At 45.9% G+C, this 19,907-nt stretch overlaps 1 protein-coding gene across 1 annotated transcript; it reads left to right on the top strand.

Annotated features, from left to right (window-relative positions):
• Positions 1-5,543: 5,543 nt before the first annotated feature.
• On the top strand, positions 5,544-18,683 carry PLPBP (pyridoxal phosphate binding protein). The gene is made up of 8 exons (XM_054018964.1): positions 5,544-5,652; positions 7,688-7,795; positions 8,855-8,890; positions 9,660-9,735; positions 12,228-12,362; positions 13,535-13,677; positions 15,979-16,077; positions 16,950-18,683. Exons 1-8 carry the CDS (start codon positions 5,554-5,556, stop codon positions 17,076-17,078), a joined length of 825 nt encoding a protein of 274 aa, XP_053874939.1. The 5' UTR covers positions 5,544-5,553; the 3' UTR covers positions 17,079-18,683.
• The last annotated feature ends 1,224 nt before the right edge of the window (positions 18,684-19,907 follow it).

Here is a 19,907-nt window from a genome sequence, read left to right as displayed (position 1 = left end):
CATGAGCTAGGCAATTTAAAACAGTTAAACACTTATACGCCTGGGCTGGATGAAAGAAAAGGCCATCATGCAATAATTGGTGGCTGTGACTGATTTAGGCAAGATCTTGTCTTGCATAATGTGCTGCTTGCTTTCTAACTTGGTCTGTATTAAGGAACAACGAATCATTGTGTGACCCACCACACACACACCTGTTTGCAAAATGGGGAATAACTGGCTAGGTGTGATCATACTGCTGACAAGGATCAGGGGCTGATAGTGGATCACAAATTGGATACAAGTCACCAGTTGCGAAAAAGGCTAATACGCTGAGGTGTCGTAACAGGAGTATTGTAGGTCAGACACAGGGGGTAATTGTCCTGTTCTGCTTGGCACCAGCTGGAGTACTGTATCCAGTTCTGGGCAGCCCACTTTAGGAAAGATGTGGACAAATTGGAGAGAGTACAGAGAAAAGCAACAAAAATTATAAAAGTTTAGAAAACCTGACCTAGGAGGAAAGGATTAAAAATAAGCATGTTTAGTCTTGAGAAAAGAAGGCTGTGGAGGACCTGAAAAGTCTTCAGATATGTTAAGGGTTGTTATTAAGAGGACAGTGACCAATTGTTCTCCATGTCCACTGCAGGTAGGACAAGTAGTAATCAGCAGCACTCACCTGGGATGTGGGAGACCCAGATTCAATTCGTCTTTCTAGATTTGAACAGGGGTTTTCTGCTTCTGAGCCGGGAGTTGGGCTGGTTCCTGTCCATAGATTGTTAAGATGAGAGAGGTGTGTGCTGGCTGGCTTAGGCAGTCCCTGCCTAGCTTGCTGGCTTGTGTGGATCGCATTCTTCAATGCTCTCTCTGCCCATTCATTGTAGAGGGAGCCTAGCTGCCTAACTCGTTCCTGTGATATTCTACATTCCTAAGTTAGGTGCTGTAGTGCTTGACATTGCAATGCCTAAGTCTCTTTGTGGATCCTACGCATGGAGAGGCGTCAGGAGAGCAGAGGTCAGTGCCAAACTTGAACATGACTCTCTGACTCTTAGAGAATTAGGTAAGGAGGGGGAGAAAAGGGCAAACAAAATGAGTTGAAGGAATAAAGTAAAGCAAAATAAAAATAAATTAACCATAAACATTGGAGCCAACAAAAATAGCTGGGTCCTAGCCAGGGCTTACTGCCATAACTCTCCTTCTCAATAAAAACATCTGTCTGAGCTCTCCAGTATTTATAGTTCTCATTTAATGCAGCAGGGACTGAAGGGAGGGACCTGGCAAAGGAAGATTTAGCTTCCTGTTTACCCCATTCCTCATTTTCAAAAAAGCATATTAATTGGCTGTTAAATGAGTGCACTCAAGAAAGTGGGCCCAAATGGGTGTCCTTGTCTCATTTGCCACAGAACCTCGACATGCCCAGCTGCCTCTCTGATAATTCTGCTGTCTCCGTTCCTGGCCAGCCTTGTGCTCAGAAGTTTGCAAAACTGTGCTGTTTGCATCCTTTCTGACTGGAGTTACCATTTTTCAGCCACTAAGAGTGTGTTTGCTAGGGAATAAAGATGAAATCAGTCTCTGAGGATTTAGTGTGAGTTTAGCGGCACTAATTCTTGTTGCATGTGGTTCCATATGAAGTCAGTGGATAAATATTTTCTGTTATACAATGCTGCCATGCTTTTGAGAGAAGGATTATATTAGATATATCTGTGAAGATAAAAGGAGCGAGAAACCAAAACCTTTTTCCAGTGAAGAGCAGGCCTTTTTCTAGTGCCCTGTCAAATTCCTCTCTTGTGTATAGAAAAAGGCAAGAGCTCACTTGTTGACATCATTCAGTAATTCCCAGGTGGTTCTGTGGTGCAGAGCCTGTAGGACAGTGAAGTGACTTCATTCAACAAATGTATTTCACTCAAGTGGTGTGTGATGACAGTTGGAAAAGCAACTATAACAATGCCATCATGGGGTTTCATGATTCAGTTATTCCAGATCAAATTTGCTCAGATGACAGATTCTCTTATTGACTGCATTGCAAGCTCTACCTAGACCTGAAAATCCAGCCGTGCTTTCTGCCCATGGCATCAGCACCAGCAATAAAGATTGTGTGGTTGGAAATGAGCTAATTCTGGTTATGATGTACGAGGCAGAAGATAATCCTCCTTCTCATATTCTTCTGCAGCCCTGCAGTTACTAACAGGTCTTTTGATGAAATTCACCCTTATGTACCACTTAAACCCTTAAATGATACATAGGTCTTGAACTCCACGGGAGTGAATTTCATCTACATTGAGATAATCACTGCTTTAGAATATGGCAGCATTCATGTGGAAAATGTCTTGTTACCATAGAACTATCGAGATGTTAACAAATGGGAATTTGTCTAAACAACATTCCTTTTGAAATAAAGGAGAAGGTCATGGTTTAAATGTTTATATGTGGAAAATGTAGGGTGTTTCCTCTCTTAGAGTCATGGATAAACCCTGTATTTCTCATGCAGCCTCAGGTGTTATTTTTGCTTTTTGTTCTTTTCCTATGCTATTATCTGTGGTGTTTTTTAAAAATTCTGTTCTATTATAACCCAGGCTGGAACTCTAAACCTTTGGAGTTAGAGTTATTTGCCTCTGGACTACTGCATGAGTTAAAAAAGAAATGTATTCCCCTGATCATCGCAGGGCAAGAACATCTTTCAAACAAGAATCTTAGTCTATGTAGCTCAACCCTACGTTTAGTTGGATGTCCACATTTTTACGTGTAATTTTCCATGAAAAATATATGGGTTTTAACTAAGAGAATAAAATATTTCATGAAAGCCCGTGCTCCATGGGTTTTCCCATCCCTTGTTTGAACTTGTTCTGTATCACAGTGTGATCATGTTGCATCATAAAGTTATTACAAAAACAAATTGTCTCTGAAAAGATAAATTTTCAAAGGTAGCAACCCTATTTGGGGTTACGGAGTGTCATATAAAAACATTAGAGAATCAAGCCCCACTTAAATAAACCAGAGCCTACCAGTGTGGTTTCTAATTCATTTCCAGCTGCATGTCAAAGTATTGGTTTTGATTTTTCAGTGTTGTAGTGTTGGGCCCTGTCTAGGTATTTGTATGGCTGCTGGGTGAGTGCATCACAGACATTATAATAATAATTAATGGAGATACACCATCTCCTAGAAGTGGAAGGGACCTTGAAAGGTCATTGAGTCCAGCCCCCTGCCTTCACTAGCAGGACCAAGTACTGATTTTGCCCCAGATCCCCAAGTAGCCCCTCAAGGATTGAACTCACAACCCTGGGTTTAGCAGGCCAATGCTCAAACCACTGAGCTGTCCCTCCCCCCAATAAATTAATAAATGCACCTTGTCAACATCCCTGTGAAATCCCCATTTTGTCAGTGGGGAATTGAGGCACAGAGCATTTAAGGGTCAGCTTTTCAAGTACTCAGCGCCCAGATCTGGGATCAAACTTTCAACAGCTCGGCTCCCGTTTAGGCGTCTCAGTAAGGGCTAGATTTTCAAAACCATTCAGCACCCCAAAGCTCCCCTTTGGCCAGATTTTCAACAGAGTTCAGTACCCAATGTGCACAACATAACATGCTGATCCCTTTGGAAAATCTGGTCCTAAGTGACTTCCTCATGGTTGTCACAGGGAGTCTGTGGCAAACCTGAGACTCGAACCCAGACCACTGCCTTAAATAGAACATCATTCTGTTTGACCATGCAATACAAAAGTGGCAGGGAAGCTCTAGTCCCTAAATGTGTACATATATAGGCGGGGCCTGGGTGTTTTCAACAAGTGCCCCTATCTCTGTAATTCCTTCCTTCCTTTGAGTCAACATAGTCCAACTTGGTTGCCCTTCAGGCCAGACTGTGTGTGAATTCTCAGCTTTTCTCTGAGGCTTTGTCTTGACAAGGAAAAGTGGTTGAGTTTAGACCAGGCTTAGCTAACGTGCTGGCTAAGCACACCCTAAACTCAACCAATTTTCCTAGTCAACATAAAGCCTCGGGGAGTTGTGGTTGATGGGAGTGTTGTTTCATTTGTATTAGTTAAAAGGATGCTGTGAACTTTAATTTGCCCCGATATATATGTTGTAAAGAGACAGTTTTATAACCCCTAAGACTGATGGAAACATCTGTATAATGAAAAAACAAACAAACACCAGAACCAGTCATTTTTGAACAAACATTCTTCTGCTGTGTATGAGCCCCAAGCAGGGCACCTCTGAACAACTGGAAGTGAAATTGATTATAAACAAAAGTGAAATTGACTTCACTGATTTCTAGCATTTAAGCTGAGTGAAAGGCAAAGAGTAAACACAGTACATCAGTTATGAAAGTAAGGGATGATCAGGTTGTTTTCACTTCTAACATTCTAACGTGTCTTTAATAACATAGGTAAAAAATGTGTTTCTTTACAACATATCAATGTTAAGATAGCAGCAGTTTCCCCTTAATATGGACTTGGCTGATGTTTAGGTCAAGAACTATAAAAAGACTTAGGCACCTAACTCCTATGCTAGGTGGGTGGACAAGGTCTCCCTTATAACATGCTGCTTTAGAATGTGGGAAAACCTAGTTAAATTCCCTGCTTTGACTGATATGAAGAAAGGATTTGAATTTGGGTTTCACTCTCTCAGGTGCATGCCCCTTAACCACTGGACTGTAGGATAGTTTGATGGGGGGCTTTCATAGATTCTAAGGCCAGAAGGTACCAGTGTGATCTAGTCTGACCTGCAGGACTTCACCAAAATAATTAATAGAGCGTATCTTTTAGAAGAACAGCCTATCTCAATCTCTCCTGTTGTCACTGTTCCACTGCATATAAATAGTTAAGTATACTTCGGGCAAGACAGAGTGAGTAAGAATGCTCTTTAGTCCAGTGGTAAGGGCATTCACTAGAGAGGTGGGAAACCCTCACCACTCATCTCTGCCCTTGCTTTTTTACTGACAGAAACACAAAGCACAGTATCGGTGCAATATATTAAATGATACAAGAATTCGCTCCTTAAGGGGAAGCCAGGCAGAAAGAACCACAAGTAACAGAGGCTAGCTGAGCAATGTAACATCTTGAGCAGACCAGAATATGTGTCTTGTTAATTAGTATTGTCAATGTACTTAAAGGGAATTGATGATGCCTCTCTACAAATACTAGCTTTCTTGTTATAGTTAATGGCATCACAGGGATAATTAATGGCAATTAGTTATCCAATACTAGTATTACACCTATTGCATCATGCTCATTAATGGTTGTTGTTTGATGTGGGTGCTTGTAAGCGCTTGGCCCTGCCCACAGCTGACTGTAGTCCATGCAATGCACCCGCTGCACGACACGCACACAGCACCCCTGGAGTGGGCCAGCACGGCTTTGCAGGGTGCATGGGCACTGCCTAGCAGGCTGCCACTCCTGGGAGGTGCTTAGCCCTTCACTGTGGCCTACCTTACCAAAATGGCCGCTGCGCGCGGCCAGTTTCAGGGCGCAGCCTCGCTTCCGCGGCCCCACCTCCCACAGCGATTGGCCGGATGGGTTGGAGGGCGCGCGCCGATTGGCTGAGTGGAGGGGGACGGAAGTCGGGCCGGGGGTGGCTGCCCGGCGGGGGATGTGGTGGAGAGCAGGGATGGCAGCGGGCGAAGGGCTGGGCCGGGCGCTCCGGGCGGTAACGGAGCGGATGCAGCAGGCGGTGGCCAGGCGGCCCCAGGTGAGAGGGGCGGGGCCGGGCCCCGCTTGAAACACACCCCTACTCGCTGGGCCCCCAGCACGGGGCGGCAGGGCCTCTCCCCCCAGCCCCCCCCCTGCTGGGGCCCCCTAACATTGGGAAACAAGCCACCCCACCCTAGCAGGCCCCCTAGCCCCATGAGCCCCCCAGCACCGGGGGGCAGGGCCTCTCCCCCCTGCTGGGACCCCCTAACACTGGGGAACAAGCCCCCCCAGCCCCCCTAATACTGGGGAATAAGTCCCCCCTGCCCCCACCCCAGGGGGTCCCCCCACAACTGGGGAGCAGGGCCTCTCCCCCCTCAGCACCCCCACCTGCTGGGGCCCCGTAACACTGGGGAACAAGCCCCCTCAGCACTGGGAGCAGGGCCTCTCCCCACCCGCTGGCTCCGTGTGGTAGGGTGAGTTGCTGGTGGGAGGTGGGTGCTAAGGAGTGAATGGGTGGATTGGGTTGGCCTAGCCTAGGAGGTGTTTGGGGCTGGCTGGCTAGTTGGGAGGGAGGGGTTATTGGGGAAGGAGTGTGTAAGGTGGGGAGGGTGAAAGAGAGTCGGTAGGTGGCTGCAGAATGTCTCTCCCTGAGCTGGCTGGCTTTTCTCTTCCCTTCCCCTCAGTTGAAATGATTGGTCTGGCTTTTATCATTCCCCCAAATCCTAGGTCGTGCATATGGGGGTCTCATGCACCTAATCAGAGCGTGCCAGCTGCTTTAGGGGCTGCTGTCCTCCTTCCATCCCCAAGATATGCTCCCCGTTACCTTCTGAAAATCTCCCACCCCTGCCAGCACTGGGCTACTAATCGTCTCTCTCTGTCTCCTGCTTCTAAAAGCATGGGCGACAGAAGGGATTATCCCAGCCCACGTATTTTTTTGTGTTTTATCTAATGGAAGGAAAAATCAGGGCATTTTTTGCCTTCCCTGAGGGATTCTGGTAGCGTAACTAATCTAAGCACCCAATACATTTCTCCCAGCTGTCATCTTCTGTCCAGCTCTGGCTGCTTGAGTGGCATAACGTGGAGCTTGAAAGAAGGCCCTACTTTTTCTATACTGGGGATTTCTCACTCTCCTGAAGTACATGCTCCATTGGGCAGGAAGAGGTCAAGAAATGTTTGTAGGGAATTAGCTGTAAAAAATGTGTGTCAAAAGTTTCTGTAAGGTCACACCACTGGGGAAACAACATTGTGTTGGGAAGTTAACAAACATAGTAACTGACATGTTGAACATGATTTTGTACTTAATGTGGACAAGGACAGATGTGGTTAATGACACGCTAACTGGTTGTAGCTAACCTTAGGAGCAGACTAGGGTTAACCATTTAACCCTAGGCTGGTTTTTGAAAAAACATCCTTGTCTACATGAGGTGCAAAGTCACATTAAACACTAAGTTAACGCATCTTCTAACATGATGCTTTTTCTCAGTGTAGAGGTGGCCAAATTATCAGTTAAGATTACTGGACCTCATATACATGGGGAGCTGTTTCTGACTGAGTCCATCTGTGAATGCTTTTCTTCCAGATTAGTTTATTCCACGTTGGAATAAGAGCAGTTGGAATAAAAGCAGCCCCATGGAGTTAATCAGGAATAGTTACTCTGCTTTAAATTCATACCCTACCTTATTCTGTATATCTTTCAGGTATAGATAAGCCCTTAGAGCATCTCGCCAGCATGGCTCTTATGACCCCAAGCAGAAGAGATCCTCATCAAGACAGTTATTGAGTTCTTCCCCTTAGTGGCATATTGTGGCACCTCCTGCACTACAGAGCAGGCTGGTCTAGAATACAGGCTTTTGGAGAGAGAAGGGGCTCTTTTAAGTAGCCTGCCATGAGGATAACTCTTATTCCACTAGATCTGGAATAGCCCTCTCAACTGAGGTTTGGTTCTGGTAGTTGTAGAATCAAAGAATAATAGAATATCAGGGTTGGAAGGGACCTCAGGAGGTCATCTAGGCCAACCCCCTGCTCAAAGCAGGACTAATCCCCAACTAAGTCAATTCATGCCACTGACTTCTCATAACTGCTTCCTTTGACAGGGTCTCCCTGCTGTACAGCCTCGACTCGTGGCTGTGAGTAAAACCAAACCTGCAGACATGGTTATAGAGGCCTACAATCAAGGGCAACGCAGTTTTGGAGAAAACTATGTAAGTGCCCCCACCTTTCTCCCATTATTTCATAGGCTTTAAGGCCAGAAGGGACTGTTGGGATTTAGTCCGGCATACTGCATGGTACAGGCCATAGAATTCCACCCACTGAAATCCTGCATCTGGCCCAAGAAGTTGATCTTGAACTACAGCATGCCTTTTAGAAACTGCCTGACAAGCATTCGCTCTTTAGTGGTGAACCCTTAAGCTTTAGCCCTTGGGTGACTAGTAAAAGCGGACTCCACTTTGAATCCACAGTTAGGTTTTCTTTTGTGGGCTGGAGCATTTTTCTTTATTTTAAGGTTGTTTAACCACCACTGTATGAATTCTTGTCTTCTAATTTCTTGACAAATGCTATAGTTCCATTCTAGACAGCAGGACATAACGGAAAGGGAAGTAACTGGGTATTTTATCCAGTAAGCCATAATTCTGGGCTGTGGTATTTCGTGGCTGGCTCCTTTGCTTACATCCTGCTCTCTTTTTGCAATTAAACCCCAGGCAGCAGGGTAAAGAAGGGAGAGCTATAAGCAGTGCGTGAAACTTTGCTATTTCTGTACCAGATATCAGCACTTTTAGCTGACCTCCTGTACAGCAAGGATGCTAGCTTGTGGCCAGGTGTCTGTGTGTGTGTGGGGGGGGGGGAATCCAGATGTGCGTTCTTGGTAAAGTAGTGAGAGAGAGTGCCCTGTATCTGAATGCTGTTCAATGTGGCAATACAAGTAAAAGCGCACTACTCAACTTCAGTCGTCTTCTACCAAATGCCAGACTCTCAGCTGAGTGGTGCTTGTCCGTGTTATACTCCATGTAGCACCTTCTGCTTGTGATGCCAGTGTATTACATCCATGAGCATTACTGGGTGCTACAGAGGAGAGAGCAGTCCCCATCTCACCATCATCCCCATAAACACTCCATGGAAAGTCCATAGTTGTGTATTTGCTGGTACAGTTGTATGGTGTGTCCCAGGAATGCGGGTTGTGGCACAGTACCTCTGCTCTTCCAGCAGAAAATGGAGAAGTGCCTGACATAGTTTTAACGAGAGGATGTCTTTAATTCACTCAGGTTCAAGAGTTGCTAGAAAAGGCATCAGACTCCAAAGTAAGTTTACTTTTTTTTTTATATATAGTCTTCTTTTCACCCCCAAAGTATCTTTACAATTAGGCAGACATTCCGTCTATGTTTTAAGGAATCAAGGTGGAGGCTGAAGGAGGATGGGACATCCTTAGCTTCAGGCCTGTTTATCGGAACTCTTAAAGCTCCTGTCTATGAGCGCAGTTAGTCGTGAGGCTTGTGTGTGGACCCTGGATTGCCAATAGTGCAGTGTCTCTCAAACTTTTTTTACTGGTGACCCCTTTCATATAGCAAGACTTTGAGTGCGACCCCCACCCCCTTATAAATTAAAAACACTTTTTAAATATAATTAACACCATTATAAATGCTGGAGGCAAAGCGGGGTTTGGGGTGGAGGCTGACAGCTTGAGACCCCCCTATGTAATAACCTCATAACCCTCTGTGGGGTCCCGACCCCCAGTTTGAGAACTCCTGCAATAGTGGTCTCTAAAACCTGAGAACAGCCTGTATCTCCTGTGGCAAAGACCAGTGATAATGACCTGCTTTTGAAAAACCACATTGTTTTATGGTTAGTTTTTTGCCCACTCTTTGCATAACATTCTGTTCCTTTAGTCCTCCCCACAGGAACCAATCTCCCTTGCACCAGAAGCACTGTCTGAGCCAAACTTCCCTCAGTAAATTACAGAAAGAGGTGCCTGGCGATTTTTTCCCCCTAGACACAAACAGCCCCACATGCTTTTTGGTTGGTGAAAAAATTGCAGTTCAAACCTGATTAACTCTTTCTCTCTGTTCTCAGATTCTGTCTTCGTGTCCAGAGATTAAATGGCATTTTATAGGCCATCTGCAGAGGAATAATGTCAACAAACTGATTGGTAAACTTAATTTAATTTCTTTAAGCTCAGTATCCCGGGGCAACAAATTCTTCCTATGTCATAACTTGCTTGATTAACCCATTAGTGCAGCTGATTACAGGCCACGAAAGCATGGTCCTGGCTTCATGTTTTACTTTTACTTTTGTCTGCTGTTATCCCCTGCCATAGTCCACTGCTGGCTGGAGGCAATTCAAAATAGCTCTGTGATACCTTTGCTGCACAGAGAGCTGGGAGCCCCTTAGTTGGGAGAATATGACTTGGTGTCTCTGATATTTGCCTCTGACTGCAAGAGAGAACTGCTTTTGTGTTCATGAATTTTCATATACACTAAAATAAAACGCAGCCTGTGGGACTCATTTCCACAAGACATCAAAGACCAAGAGCCTAGCAGGACTAAAAAAGACTAGACAGGTGCATGGATAATGGGACTATTCTGAGATTTCAAGGTAAAACTTTCAAAAGTGCCTAAATGAGGCCTTGGCTACACTAGACAGTGTTGGCTGGTATAGCTATACAGCAAACCCGCCTAGTGTAGATGCGGTTCATATGTACCGATGGGTGGTTCTTCTGATATATCTGTTATCCAGCAAAATAAGCTGTGGCTATGTCCACGCTACAAAGATAAGTTGACCTATGATAAGTCGACCTTACTGCCACTGGAGTAATTACTGTGGTGGCTGCTGTCCACATTACCGTCCTGACTGAAGAGGGGCAGTGTGGGGGGGATGAGAGCTCCAGGGCTCTCAGCTCCACACCAGGAACCCAGCTGCCCCTGGGGCTTGTCGCCTTCCAGCTCCCAGCCAGCAGTGGGGGTGGGGGGCCAGCCACCCGGGGCTTCTCGCCTCCGGTGGGGAGATCCACATCCGGAGTTTGGCCGGCTGCCGTGCTCCCGGAAGACAGGAGGAGTGGGGAGCTCAGCTGGCAGCCCAAGCAGGGAGCCTGGGTGGCAGTCTGGCTTGGAGTGGAGACCCGGCAGCAGCCCAGCTTTGAGCTGGCTTTCTTGTCAATTTCATGGCTCCAGTGGAGCCATGAAATTGACAAGAATGACAGCCAACAGCCCCTGTAAGACTGCATTGTCCTAACTACACAAACATAAGCCCTACCCCTCTTATTGAGGTGGTTTTATTATGTCCGCATAGCAGGGGAGTTACGTCGGCGGGAGGAGCATTTCAGTGTGTATGCCTCCACTGTTTTGTCAACAAAACTCTGTAGTGTAGACAAGGCCTAGATCAGAAAACACACTCCTGTATTACTGCATCTACACTAGGGCTTTTGCGGACCCAACTCTAAGGGTTGTAAAACCTCTTGGGTATGTACCAACTTCTGTTGGGGGTGAGGAGGAAACTTCCTGGGGAGTAGAGACTCATACCTACTCACTGGAGGTTTGTTGCAGCTGACACTGGCTACTGTGGAAGACAGGATCCTGAACTGGGATGGGGCTATGGTCCAATCCCATCTGGCAATTCTTGGAATAGTATTTCATTGATCCAGGGATCAATGAATTTTTGTTGTTTACTTAGCTCTTCTACAGCCCAAGCTCTCTCTATGCTGGGTCACTGTGACCTCTTATAAGAATGGGGGAGATGATGTCGCACAACGGAGGGATATTTTGGTATGTGCCATTTGTAGCGAGTAGTCAAGCTGAACTGCCACATCTGCTAAATTGGCCTAACATAGTCTGTGTGTTCCATGGCAAATGCACAGTGTAGCACACTGAATGTGCTGTGCAAAGTCTAAAGTCTGTCTTTGGTGTATGGCGCTAAAGAATGATTGAAGCCTCGTGGAAACCTGGTGACAAGATCATTCTGTTTCTGTATCTCTGTTACTGATGCCTGTCTGCATGTTTGTTCCTCTGCCCCTGCTGCTTCCCAGAGAGAGGCTTATGACTTCAAGTGGGGAGTAAACAGCAGGAGCAGATGATCCAAAGAACAGTCACCATGTTCCTCGTACAAATGACCTTGGTAACAAAGAGCAAGGCAAGAAAAATACAGTAAGCTCTGGGGGTGTAAATAGAACTTTAAGCTAAACGCTTCCCGCACTGCAGCTTTAAGGTTTTAGAAAGCACTGTGGCAGGTTAAATCCTCTTTCAATCCATTTCTTTCCTTAACAGAGATTTTCAACTATTTCATTTGGTTTGCAACCAAAATTTCTCTCTCCATCTCTGCCACTTACATTTGTACCATCAAGTTGGATGCCATTTTGCATTTAGCTCCCTCAGTGCCGTACGTTCTCACTGTGCTGTACAAACACAGACTAATCCTCGCAGCCCTTGTGAGGGAGGGTGGTTCTGTTCATTTCGTTTTATGGATAGGGAACCTGAGATCCAGAGGTGAAAAGACTTGCCCAAGGCAAATGTATTGGATTCGGGATTGGGACTTGGGAGGTCCTGGCGACAGTTAACAAGAGGCTATTGCCAGTGGAGGCAGACGGTGTTCCAGCTACAGCTGTTTGTGCTTTTGAAGTGCCTTCAAATCTGCCTTATTTCTCCCTAGCTGTTCCCAATCTGTTTATGGTGGAAACGGTGGATTCTGTGAAACTGGCAGACAAAGTCAACAGCTCGTGGCAGAAAAAAGGCTCACCGCAGAGGTTAAAAATCATGGTGCAAGTTAAGACAAGTGGAGAAGATAGTAAGTGGTTGGACACTTGAGCTAATGACATTCATGTTCTGTTAGCACTGTTGATGGGTACAATATAGCTGGGTTAGACTAATGTGTGTATTTAAAGAGCTACTCTAGGTCTGAAATTAAATCTGCTTTCAGTGTTTTAAAATGGAGTATCTCTTTCCAGTCTGAATAGCTCAATTAAAAAACCTGCATTATCACTGAGAAATTGGGGAGGCGGGAAATCCGGCAGGAGAACAGGAAAAGCATGGCTTGGGTGTCCTTTGCTGGCATCACCAGAGCAGTTAATGCTGTTCCTCACATTGACCTGGCCTCAATTGTGCAGCAAACAAAATGTTTGTTTCAAATGCCATTGGAAACGTGGGGGCACAGGAGGGCAGCCTAGCTTGCCGAACAGAAATCAAGCAGGTATGTGACGAGACAGACGCATGCATTTTTAGGCCAGGTCTCCACTTAAGTTTTTACCAGCATAGCTATAGTCCGCTGGGGTGCATTTTTTGTTTTGTTTTAACAAATCACCTACACGGGCAAAAGCCCTGGCATAGAGGCTGTTATAGCAGCAAAAAGTGCTTTTGCCAGTTTGCCTTATTTCACTCACTGACCCAGAGTAAGCTATACTGAAAGGCAAGTGCTCTTTTCGTGGTATAATGGCATGTCTACACCGGGAGGGTTTGCCAGTGTAGTTATACCAGCAAAACTTAAGTGTAGACAAGGCTCATATTTGAAAGCACAGAGGAAGTGTTGCAGAGAACAGAGTAAGCAAGGCACTGTCACCATCTCTTTCAAGGTTGATTTTCTTTTAACATCGATAGATTTTTTTTGTATTGCAGACCTTCTGGGTGTTGCTCCTTCATCAGGTGAAGCAAGTGGTCCAAGTGCCCAAGGTGGCAGTGCTAAGGAGAATGCATAGGAGACTTCTCAATGCTCTAAAACCACTAGATCTCCCCAGATGTTCCACAGCTCTTGAAGGGCTGCAAGTGGCTGTACCACTCTGTGCTCCATTTGTGAGAGCCCCAGCGTCTAGTTTGATACTGCTGTAGGCCGTAGATTTTTAGTGGGCTAAATTACAACAAAGTGAAAACCATATCTAGGCAGCCTCTGGCTCTGAGCAGGGAACTCGATATGGAGTTTGGCATGTGTTGCTGTTTCACCATTGTGGTATATGCCTTCTTTTTCAGGTAAGCATGGTCTCCCACCTGGAGAAACAGTGGGAACAGTGGAGCATATAATCAAGGAGTGTCCGAGCCTGGAGTTTGTGGGTCTGATGACAATTGGCAGCTTTGGACATGACCTTAGTAAGGGACCAAATCCTGACTTCCAGGTAAGACTTACTTGGGATCAAGTCTTTGGATTCACTGGAAATCAGTGGCAAGATTCCCATTACGTGGGACCACAGTTTAGCCCTTCTGACAGTAATCCTGTCTAGGGCTTGTGGAGGACAGAGCTAAATGTGTGCAGCGCTAAACAGACCACCACCCCCACGCTATTCATACAGCTCCCATGAACCCAACTGACCGAGACTGTGCCATCTCTTCCGCAGTGAGGCAAGGAAGTGGGTACATAGCAGCAGGCTGAGAGAGGTGCAGCATCCAGTTACAGAACAGCCAGTTAAGGGCTACTGTTGCTTAGCTCTTCCAGTTGAAAAGGCTGACTGCAGAAAGGCCTGCTGGGAGATGCGTTCTTACAGTAGCGTGACTGTAAGCCAGTGCGACCAGCTCCCAGCCGTGGTGTCAGAACTCCCAACGGCAGCAGAATTTCAGTCCCTTTCTTCAGGGATGGGTTTAATTTTCAAAACCAGAACAGATCCCCAGGTCTGGGTGCATGGTGTCTCCTCGAGCCTCTTCCTTGGAGGGATTCTGCCTCTGCCCGGTGTATACAGGAGGTGTCTCCAGCAGAGTCTTCCACTTACCTGGTGGGGAAAGGACCTGAAAGGGGGCTCTCTCCAAGTCCCTGCAGGGGCCTCTTCTAACTGAGCTGCTTGCTGGCCTTTCATTTGAGGACCAGGTGATCTGCAGGCTATGCCTGATTCCTGGCCTAGGGCCTATTGCCTGGGCGATGCATGATTAGACACAGTTGCAGCTAAGCCCTGCACCCTTAAAAGGCTGCCCCACCATGTGATCACAACCTTAATGCTGCAAAGATTTATAGTACGTCTATACTACAAGTGCTACAGTGACACAGCTGCAGTTACACTGCTGTAGTGCAAACGGTGCAGCAACAGAGGGGGGTTTTCCATCACTGAAGTAAATCCACCCCTTCCAGAAGTGTGCATTTTTTCAAGCCCCTGAGTGACATTGCGAAGTCGATCCAAGTTTTAGGTGTAGACCAGGCCTTGTCAGGATCAGGAAGAGGCTTCTGGATTGCATAGGTCACACCTTGTAACAGAACAAATAGTTTCCCTTTTCTGAGGCAGATAACCTCTCTAGCAAACTCTCATTTAATTAAGATATAGAAAACATCTGTAACTGGCAGTAGCTACGCTTACCCAGTGTCACTTGTGTTTGGTAACTAATGAAGTGTTCTACAAACCTTTCCTGGGCATTGGAAGGAAGTGAATTGTCGATTGGTGTTTGTATTGTGGTAGTATCTAAAGATTTCTGTCAAGGATCAGCGCCTATCTGCGAGGCACTGTATTAGCCTGACACGGACGGTCCCTGCTCCAAAGAGCTTATGTTCAAAATATGACAGGCTCCAAATGAAAATAGTCTTCAACTTGCTCCAGTGTTCACTCCTTAATACTAGGCATTTCTAGAGCATTCTTGGTTTGCAGAGCATTTTGAAGACAATATCCTTAGTCCCCTCTGAGGTAGGTAAATCGTATTGTCCCCTATTCCATAAAGAGAAACTGAGTGACCTAGAGGTTAATGACTTGTTCGTGGCTGCAGAGGCCATTGGTATCAGCGCTGGGATGAGAATGTGGGAGTTCCTGATTCCTAGTTCTAAAACGCAGGTTAGGACAGTTTCACCTTGGAGGGAAGCTTTTCAGTCAGGGTATAAACCCCTGGCAACAGGATTTGGAAATGCTGATGCACCCTTATCCCTGGAGGTTCAAAGGTGACAATGTTGTCCAATTCAGGGACTTACAAGGAAGTATAACTTATAACAGCCTGGTCCTTTGCATAATCCCACCTGTCCTCTCCTGAGCTGTATCCAGGACGTTCATAGGAGCCCATGTTGTGAAAATTGCTGAGGAAATGCACTGAATCGCCTAATCAGACAGATCTGCCTTCAGGCAAAGCTTCAACCACAACTTGCCTTTGTTGTTTTCTGCTTTGAGGGACCTGTGTCTGAGGCCAAGTAGCGTAAGGTCCCATTGCTGCTCTGAATTAGCAGGCCTGCTCCAGGCACACTGCTGTGACACTTGTATCCCTTGAGAGGATGTGAAGGCTTTTGTGTGTATTTTCACTAATGTGGCCTATAGATAAACTGCATTGTAAATTTCCAAAAGCTCACGAGGTAACTTAAAAACAGGAACGAGTCCTTGAGAACAGGGAGAATGGGAACTGCAGTCAGATGTCGGGAATCTCCAAAGAAGAGCCGAAAGCTTATTCCAGGGCACTGTGAAAAGCATTCGGTGTAACTGTTGAGCAGTGTGTAATCTGCCCCTTGTTTCCTCTCTTAGGTGTTGATATCCTTGCGACAGGACGTATGCGAAAAGCTAAATATCCCCATTGAGAAAGTTGAGCTGAGTATGGGCATGTCCACAGACTATCAGCATGCAGTAAGTCTGGTTTCCTTTGGCCACCCCAGATCTAAGGTAGCAGTCATCCCACTGATACTACCTCCCTCTAGGGATAGTGATCAAACAGCCAGACCTTGCAGCCCATCCTGCACGGAGATTCTGAAGCTAAGTCTCATGAGGAGCACAGCTGATCTTAACTGTAAGCCTAGAACTGGGTCATCATTGATCTCTGTTTGATAGCTTCCCCCATTTGTCATGACCCTTCCCGGAGTAAGGGTTGCTCCAGTGACTTCCACATTAGTGTGACTTTGAGCACTAGTTCTAGTAAGGACACAACCTGTGTATCTAAGGTACCTACATGGACCCCATCCCTGGGGTGTCTGAGCTCTTCCCAATCGTTAATGTATTTCTCCTCACAACGCCCTTGTGCGGCAAGGCAGTGCTATTATCCCCATTGTACAGTGGAGCACAGAGACTAGGTGACTTGCCCAAGGTCTCCCAGGGCGTCTGTGGCAGAGCAAGGAATTGAATCCGACGTTCCCAAGTCCCAGGCTAGCACCCTAAACTCTGGGCCATCCTTCCTCTCTTCTTTTCTAAAGCATGCAAGCACAGGGCTAGCAAACTCAGGTCTGTTCTGGGATCTGCTGTCAGCATGGGAATACGGCTAGCTTGTTTGCTAACTTGTTCCACTGGTGGATACCTCTTGCGCTATGGCTTACTACTGGAGTAAATGATCAAAAGGGCACTTTGAAGCCCAAATATAGAGCAGAGATTCTATGTGGGAATAGAGAAATTGTGCATTCTTGTGTGTCCTAGTGGTTAAGCCCCCAAGCTGGGTTACTGATGGGGCTAATGCTCTGTGGGACAGCCACAGTGTCTGAGGGCTGTCTTGTTCCCTCTTCTCTCTACAGATTGAGGTTGGATCCACAAACGTCCGGATTGGAAACATTATTTTTGGAGAGCGGGACTACTCCAACAAACCAGCCAACGCCAGTGACACTAAAAGCAAAGTGGAGTCCTTGGCTGTGCAAGAGCACTAAATGGAAAGAGGAAAGATGCTCTAAACTACAGGACACCAGGGAGACTTAACTATGCACTTTCACCTCCTTCTGTAGTGACAGCTTGTCATGCTAGCAAGGGGAAATACCTGGTAATAGACCAGAGGTCTCAGAACCTATAACGATTGTTGTATGAGAGTAGAAACTGGAATTTTTTTTTTTTTTTTTTTTTTAAACCCACCACCAACAAGAAAACTTGTGGTTGAAAATGACTTCAGTATCTTAGCTACTTTTAAGAACAATCACTCTTGGATAACTATATTGGATAAACTGATTAAGCACTAGAATTGAGTTATTAACAAGCAAGAGGCATCTCCAGCAGTCTGTGATTACATTTTTAATATGAGGCGTGGTTTACCTGACGGAGAACTAACTTCTGGTTAGCCAGTTTTAATTTTGTCAGAGGCATCTCTAAATACCCACTCATCTCGAGTGAGAAGGTATGTGGCTCAATAGCTACCGTATGCCTAGGTAGAAGTCACTTTGTAGACACACCTCGATAACACTTAACAGTATTGACACTGAAGAGAATATATCCATTCTAATAACGAACAGATGAGTGAATAAAGAACACAGTTGCTAGTGCAAGTCAATGGCACGCTGCTTTTGGCACATAAATTGGAAGGTGCGAGTGTGCTGGCTGACCAGAGGTTGTATTTGTCCTCTCCAGACTGGCATTGCTAACTCTTACCACTGGTGACATATCTCCTCCTGTCTTTGTAGGCGGCTTTTAAGCCTTTAATCTTTTCCCCTCGTAAAGTGTTGAGTTATTTACGTACTACCCGATAAGTCCGGTTGCAGTGTGCTCTACTGGCTAGAGCAGGGAACTGTGTGTCTCAGACTCCTGGCTCTGCCATTGGCTTGCTGTGTGATCTTAGGCAAGCCACTTAACCACTCTGTGCCTCAGTTTCCCCATCTGTCAAATGGGAATAATAATACTGACCTACCTCACATGGAGGATTGTGAGGCTTGCTTGTTTGTAATGTGTTTGAAACCCTCGGAGGAAAGGTGCTGCAGAAATGCGAAGTATTATTACCCCATTACGTCCAGATGTACATGAAATCAGTTGTATTGCCACTGCACAGATGCTGTAATATAGTTCCCAAATCTTTAAATTCACTTATTCATTGGCCCTGACCTCTGCTCTTTCTAAAAGTGAGAAGGGGGAAGCTCTTCCATCACAGTAGCTGTTTCATCCAGGCTTGCAGCACATAGTTTCACTGACAGTGTTTACAGCAGATCTGTTTTGTAACTCGCATTTTGACAGTCGGCTTCAGGGTCTTGTCTATTGCAAGAATGAGGAGACCTTAGTCACCAGTAGCAATACCTGCTTTTCATGGCAAAAGGCTTCTCTCTGTGTGCGCGTGTTTGGTTAAATCAGCTGTGGGTTTTATCTTCTAAATGTAACTGAAAAGAACACACTCTTGAATCAGCCTGTCATGTTACATAGCTTCAACACTGCATGCAGTCTGAACGGCCCTCGTCAGAGCTGCAAAGGGTGGTGTTTGATCTAGTATGTTAATAAAACCGTTGTGAATTTGAATACCATCTGTGCCAATGACAAAGCTATTAAAGATGTTATTTTTATGTTCCAATGTTTTGGATGAACGCTGGGGGACAGTTGCTTGTTACATCTTGCATGGCAACTGGCCTGCATAACATGGGGCTGATGTTTACTGAGACTGGCTTGTCCTGGAGGAGGGGGCGGTTGCTTTGAAAGACCGCTGAAGCAAAGGGCCTGCCTGCCTAAGAGGAAGGGCTTCTTGATCAGAGGGGAAAAAAAACGAAGGCTGAGACTGTAGAGCAGCCCAAATGAGGTGAGTAGTTCTCTCACTGTGCCTCTGGGTGGCACTGTCCCCAAATCTGTAGAGCTGGTTTAAGAGGGATATTAGTACCTTTTGGCTGTGGGGTACAGATACATCCATCATAATCCTAGGCTAACATGGCTAGCCAGAGGTATGGAAGTGTTTGTGCTCTCCAGCCACGAGGTGGGCTGGGACAGAGCAGGAAATACCCGAGCAAGGAACAGGCCTTAAGCAGAAGCAAGGGAAACAGAGAAGAAATGATAGAGAGCATTAGCCAATGATTCCCCACCTGGACTCCAAAAAATAAAAAGGAAGGTGGCAGAATGGCTATCACTACCGATTGTGTTGGCTCATCTGCCAGCCAGCTATTGAGGAATACAATCTCCTGGCCTACATGGTGCTTTTCCACCTGATCTCTACAGCAATAACAAGTTTGGACTATTCGTGTGTTTATACACCAAACAAGCCCTGATCTTCAGTATGCTTTCTGCTGTGGACTGCAGAAGAAGGGGACTAAATGATAATGGACTCAGCTGTGAATCTGTTTCTTCCTTAGCTCATATTCCCTCCATGAGGCTCAGCTGCTTTCCCTTCTCTCCCATCTTCTCTGCTCACTTCCTGAATGGAAATGGGATACTAGTGGGGCTTAATGAGGCAATGAAAGATCTAGACTGGAAGGTAAGTGCCAGGGATCATGGTATTGCAGGAACCTATTGTGTTAGTGGATTAATACAGTGGACTTTGAATTCTGGAGCGTGGCATTCAAATAACAAACTAGGTCACCAATGAACGTAAGTGTTTGGTTTCCAAATGTCCATTTGTGTCAATTTGCACTCAGTAGCAGTACCAAAAAGATGCCTAGGACTCAAATAGCAGGATCTGCTGCTGGCCTTCAGTGAAGTACACGGTCACAGCTATGCCTGAGACCTACAGCTGATATAATGAGGTGTTTAGCATTAGAGATGCACTTTGCCACCTTGCCACTACCTCTCCCACAATGCTGATC

Source organism: Malaclemys terrapin, chromosome 2, assembly GCF_027887155.1.
Source record: "Malaclemys terrapin pileata isolate rMalTer1 chromosome 2, rMalTer1.hap1, whole genome shotgun sequence".
NCBI classification, from domain to species: domain Eukaryota; kingdom Metazoa; phylum Chordata; order Testudines; family Emydidae; genus Malaclemys; species Malaclemys terrapin.
The sequence above is the reverse complement of the archived record's forward strand: the minus strand, read 5'-3'. Positions and strand labels throughout refer to the sequence as shown.

Coding starts and splice junctions, on each gene's coding strand:
- PLPBP (XM_054018964.1), top strand. CDS start 5,554: ATGTGGTGGAGAGCAGGGATGGCAGCGGGCGAAGGGCTGGGCCGGGCG. Junction 5,653..7,687: donor CGGTGGCCAGGCGGCCCCAG/GTGAGAGGGGCG, acceptor TTCCTTTGACAG/GGTCTCCCTGCTGTACAGCC. Junction 13,678..15,978: donor GACCAAATCCTGACTTCCAG/GTAAGACTTACT, acceptor TTCCTCTCTTAG/GTGTTGATATCCTTGCGACA.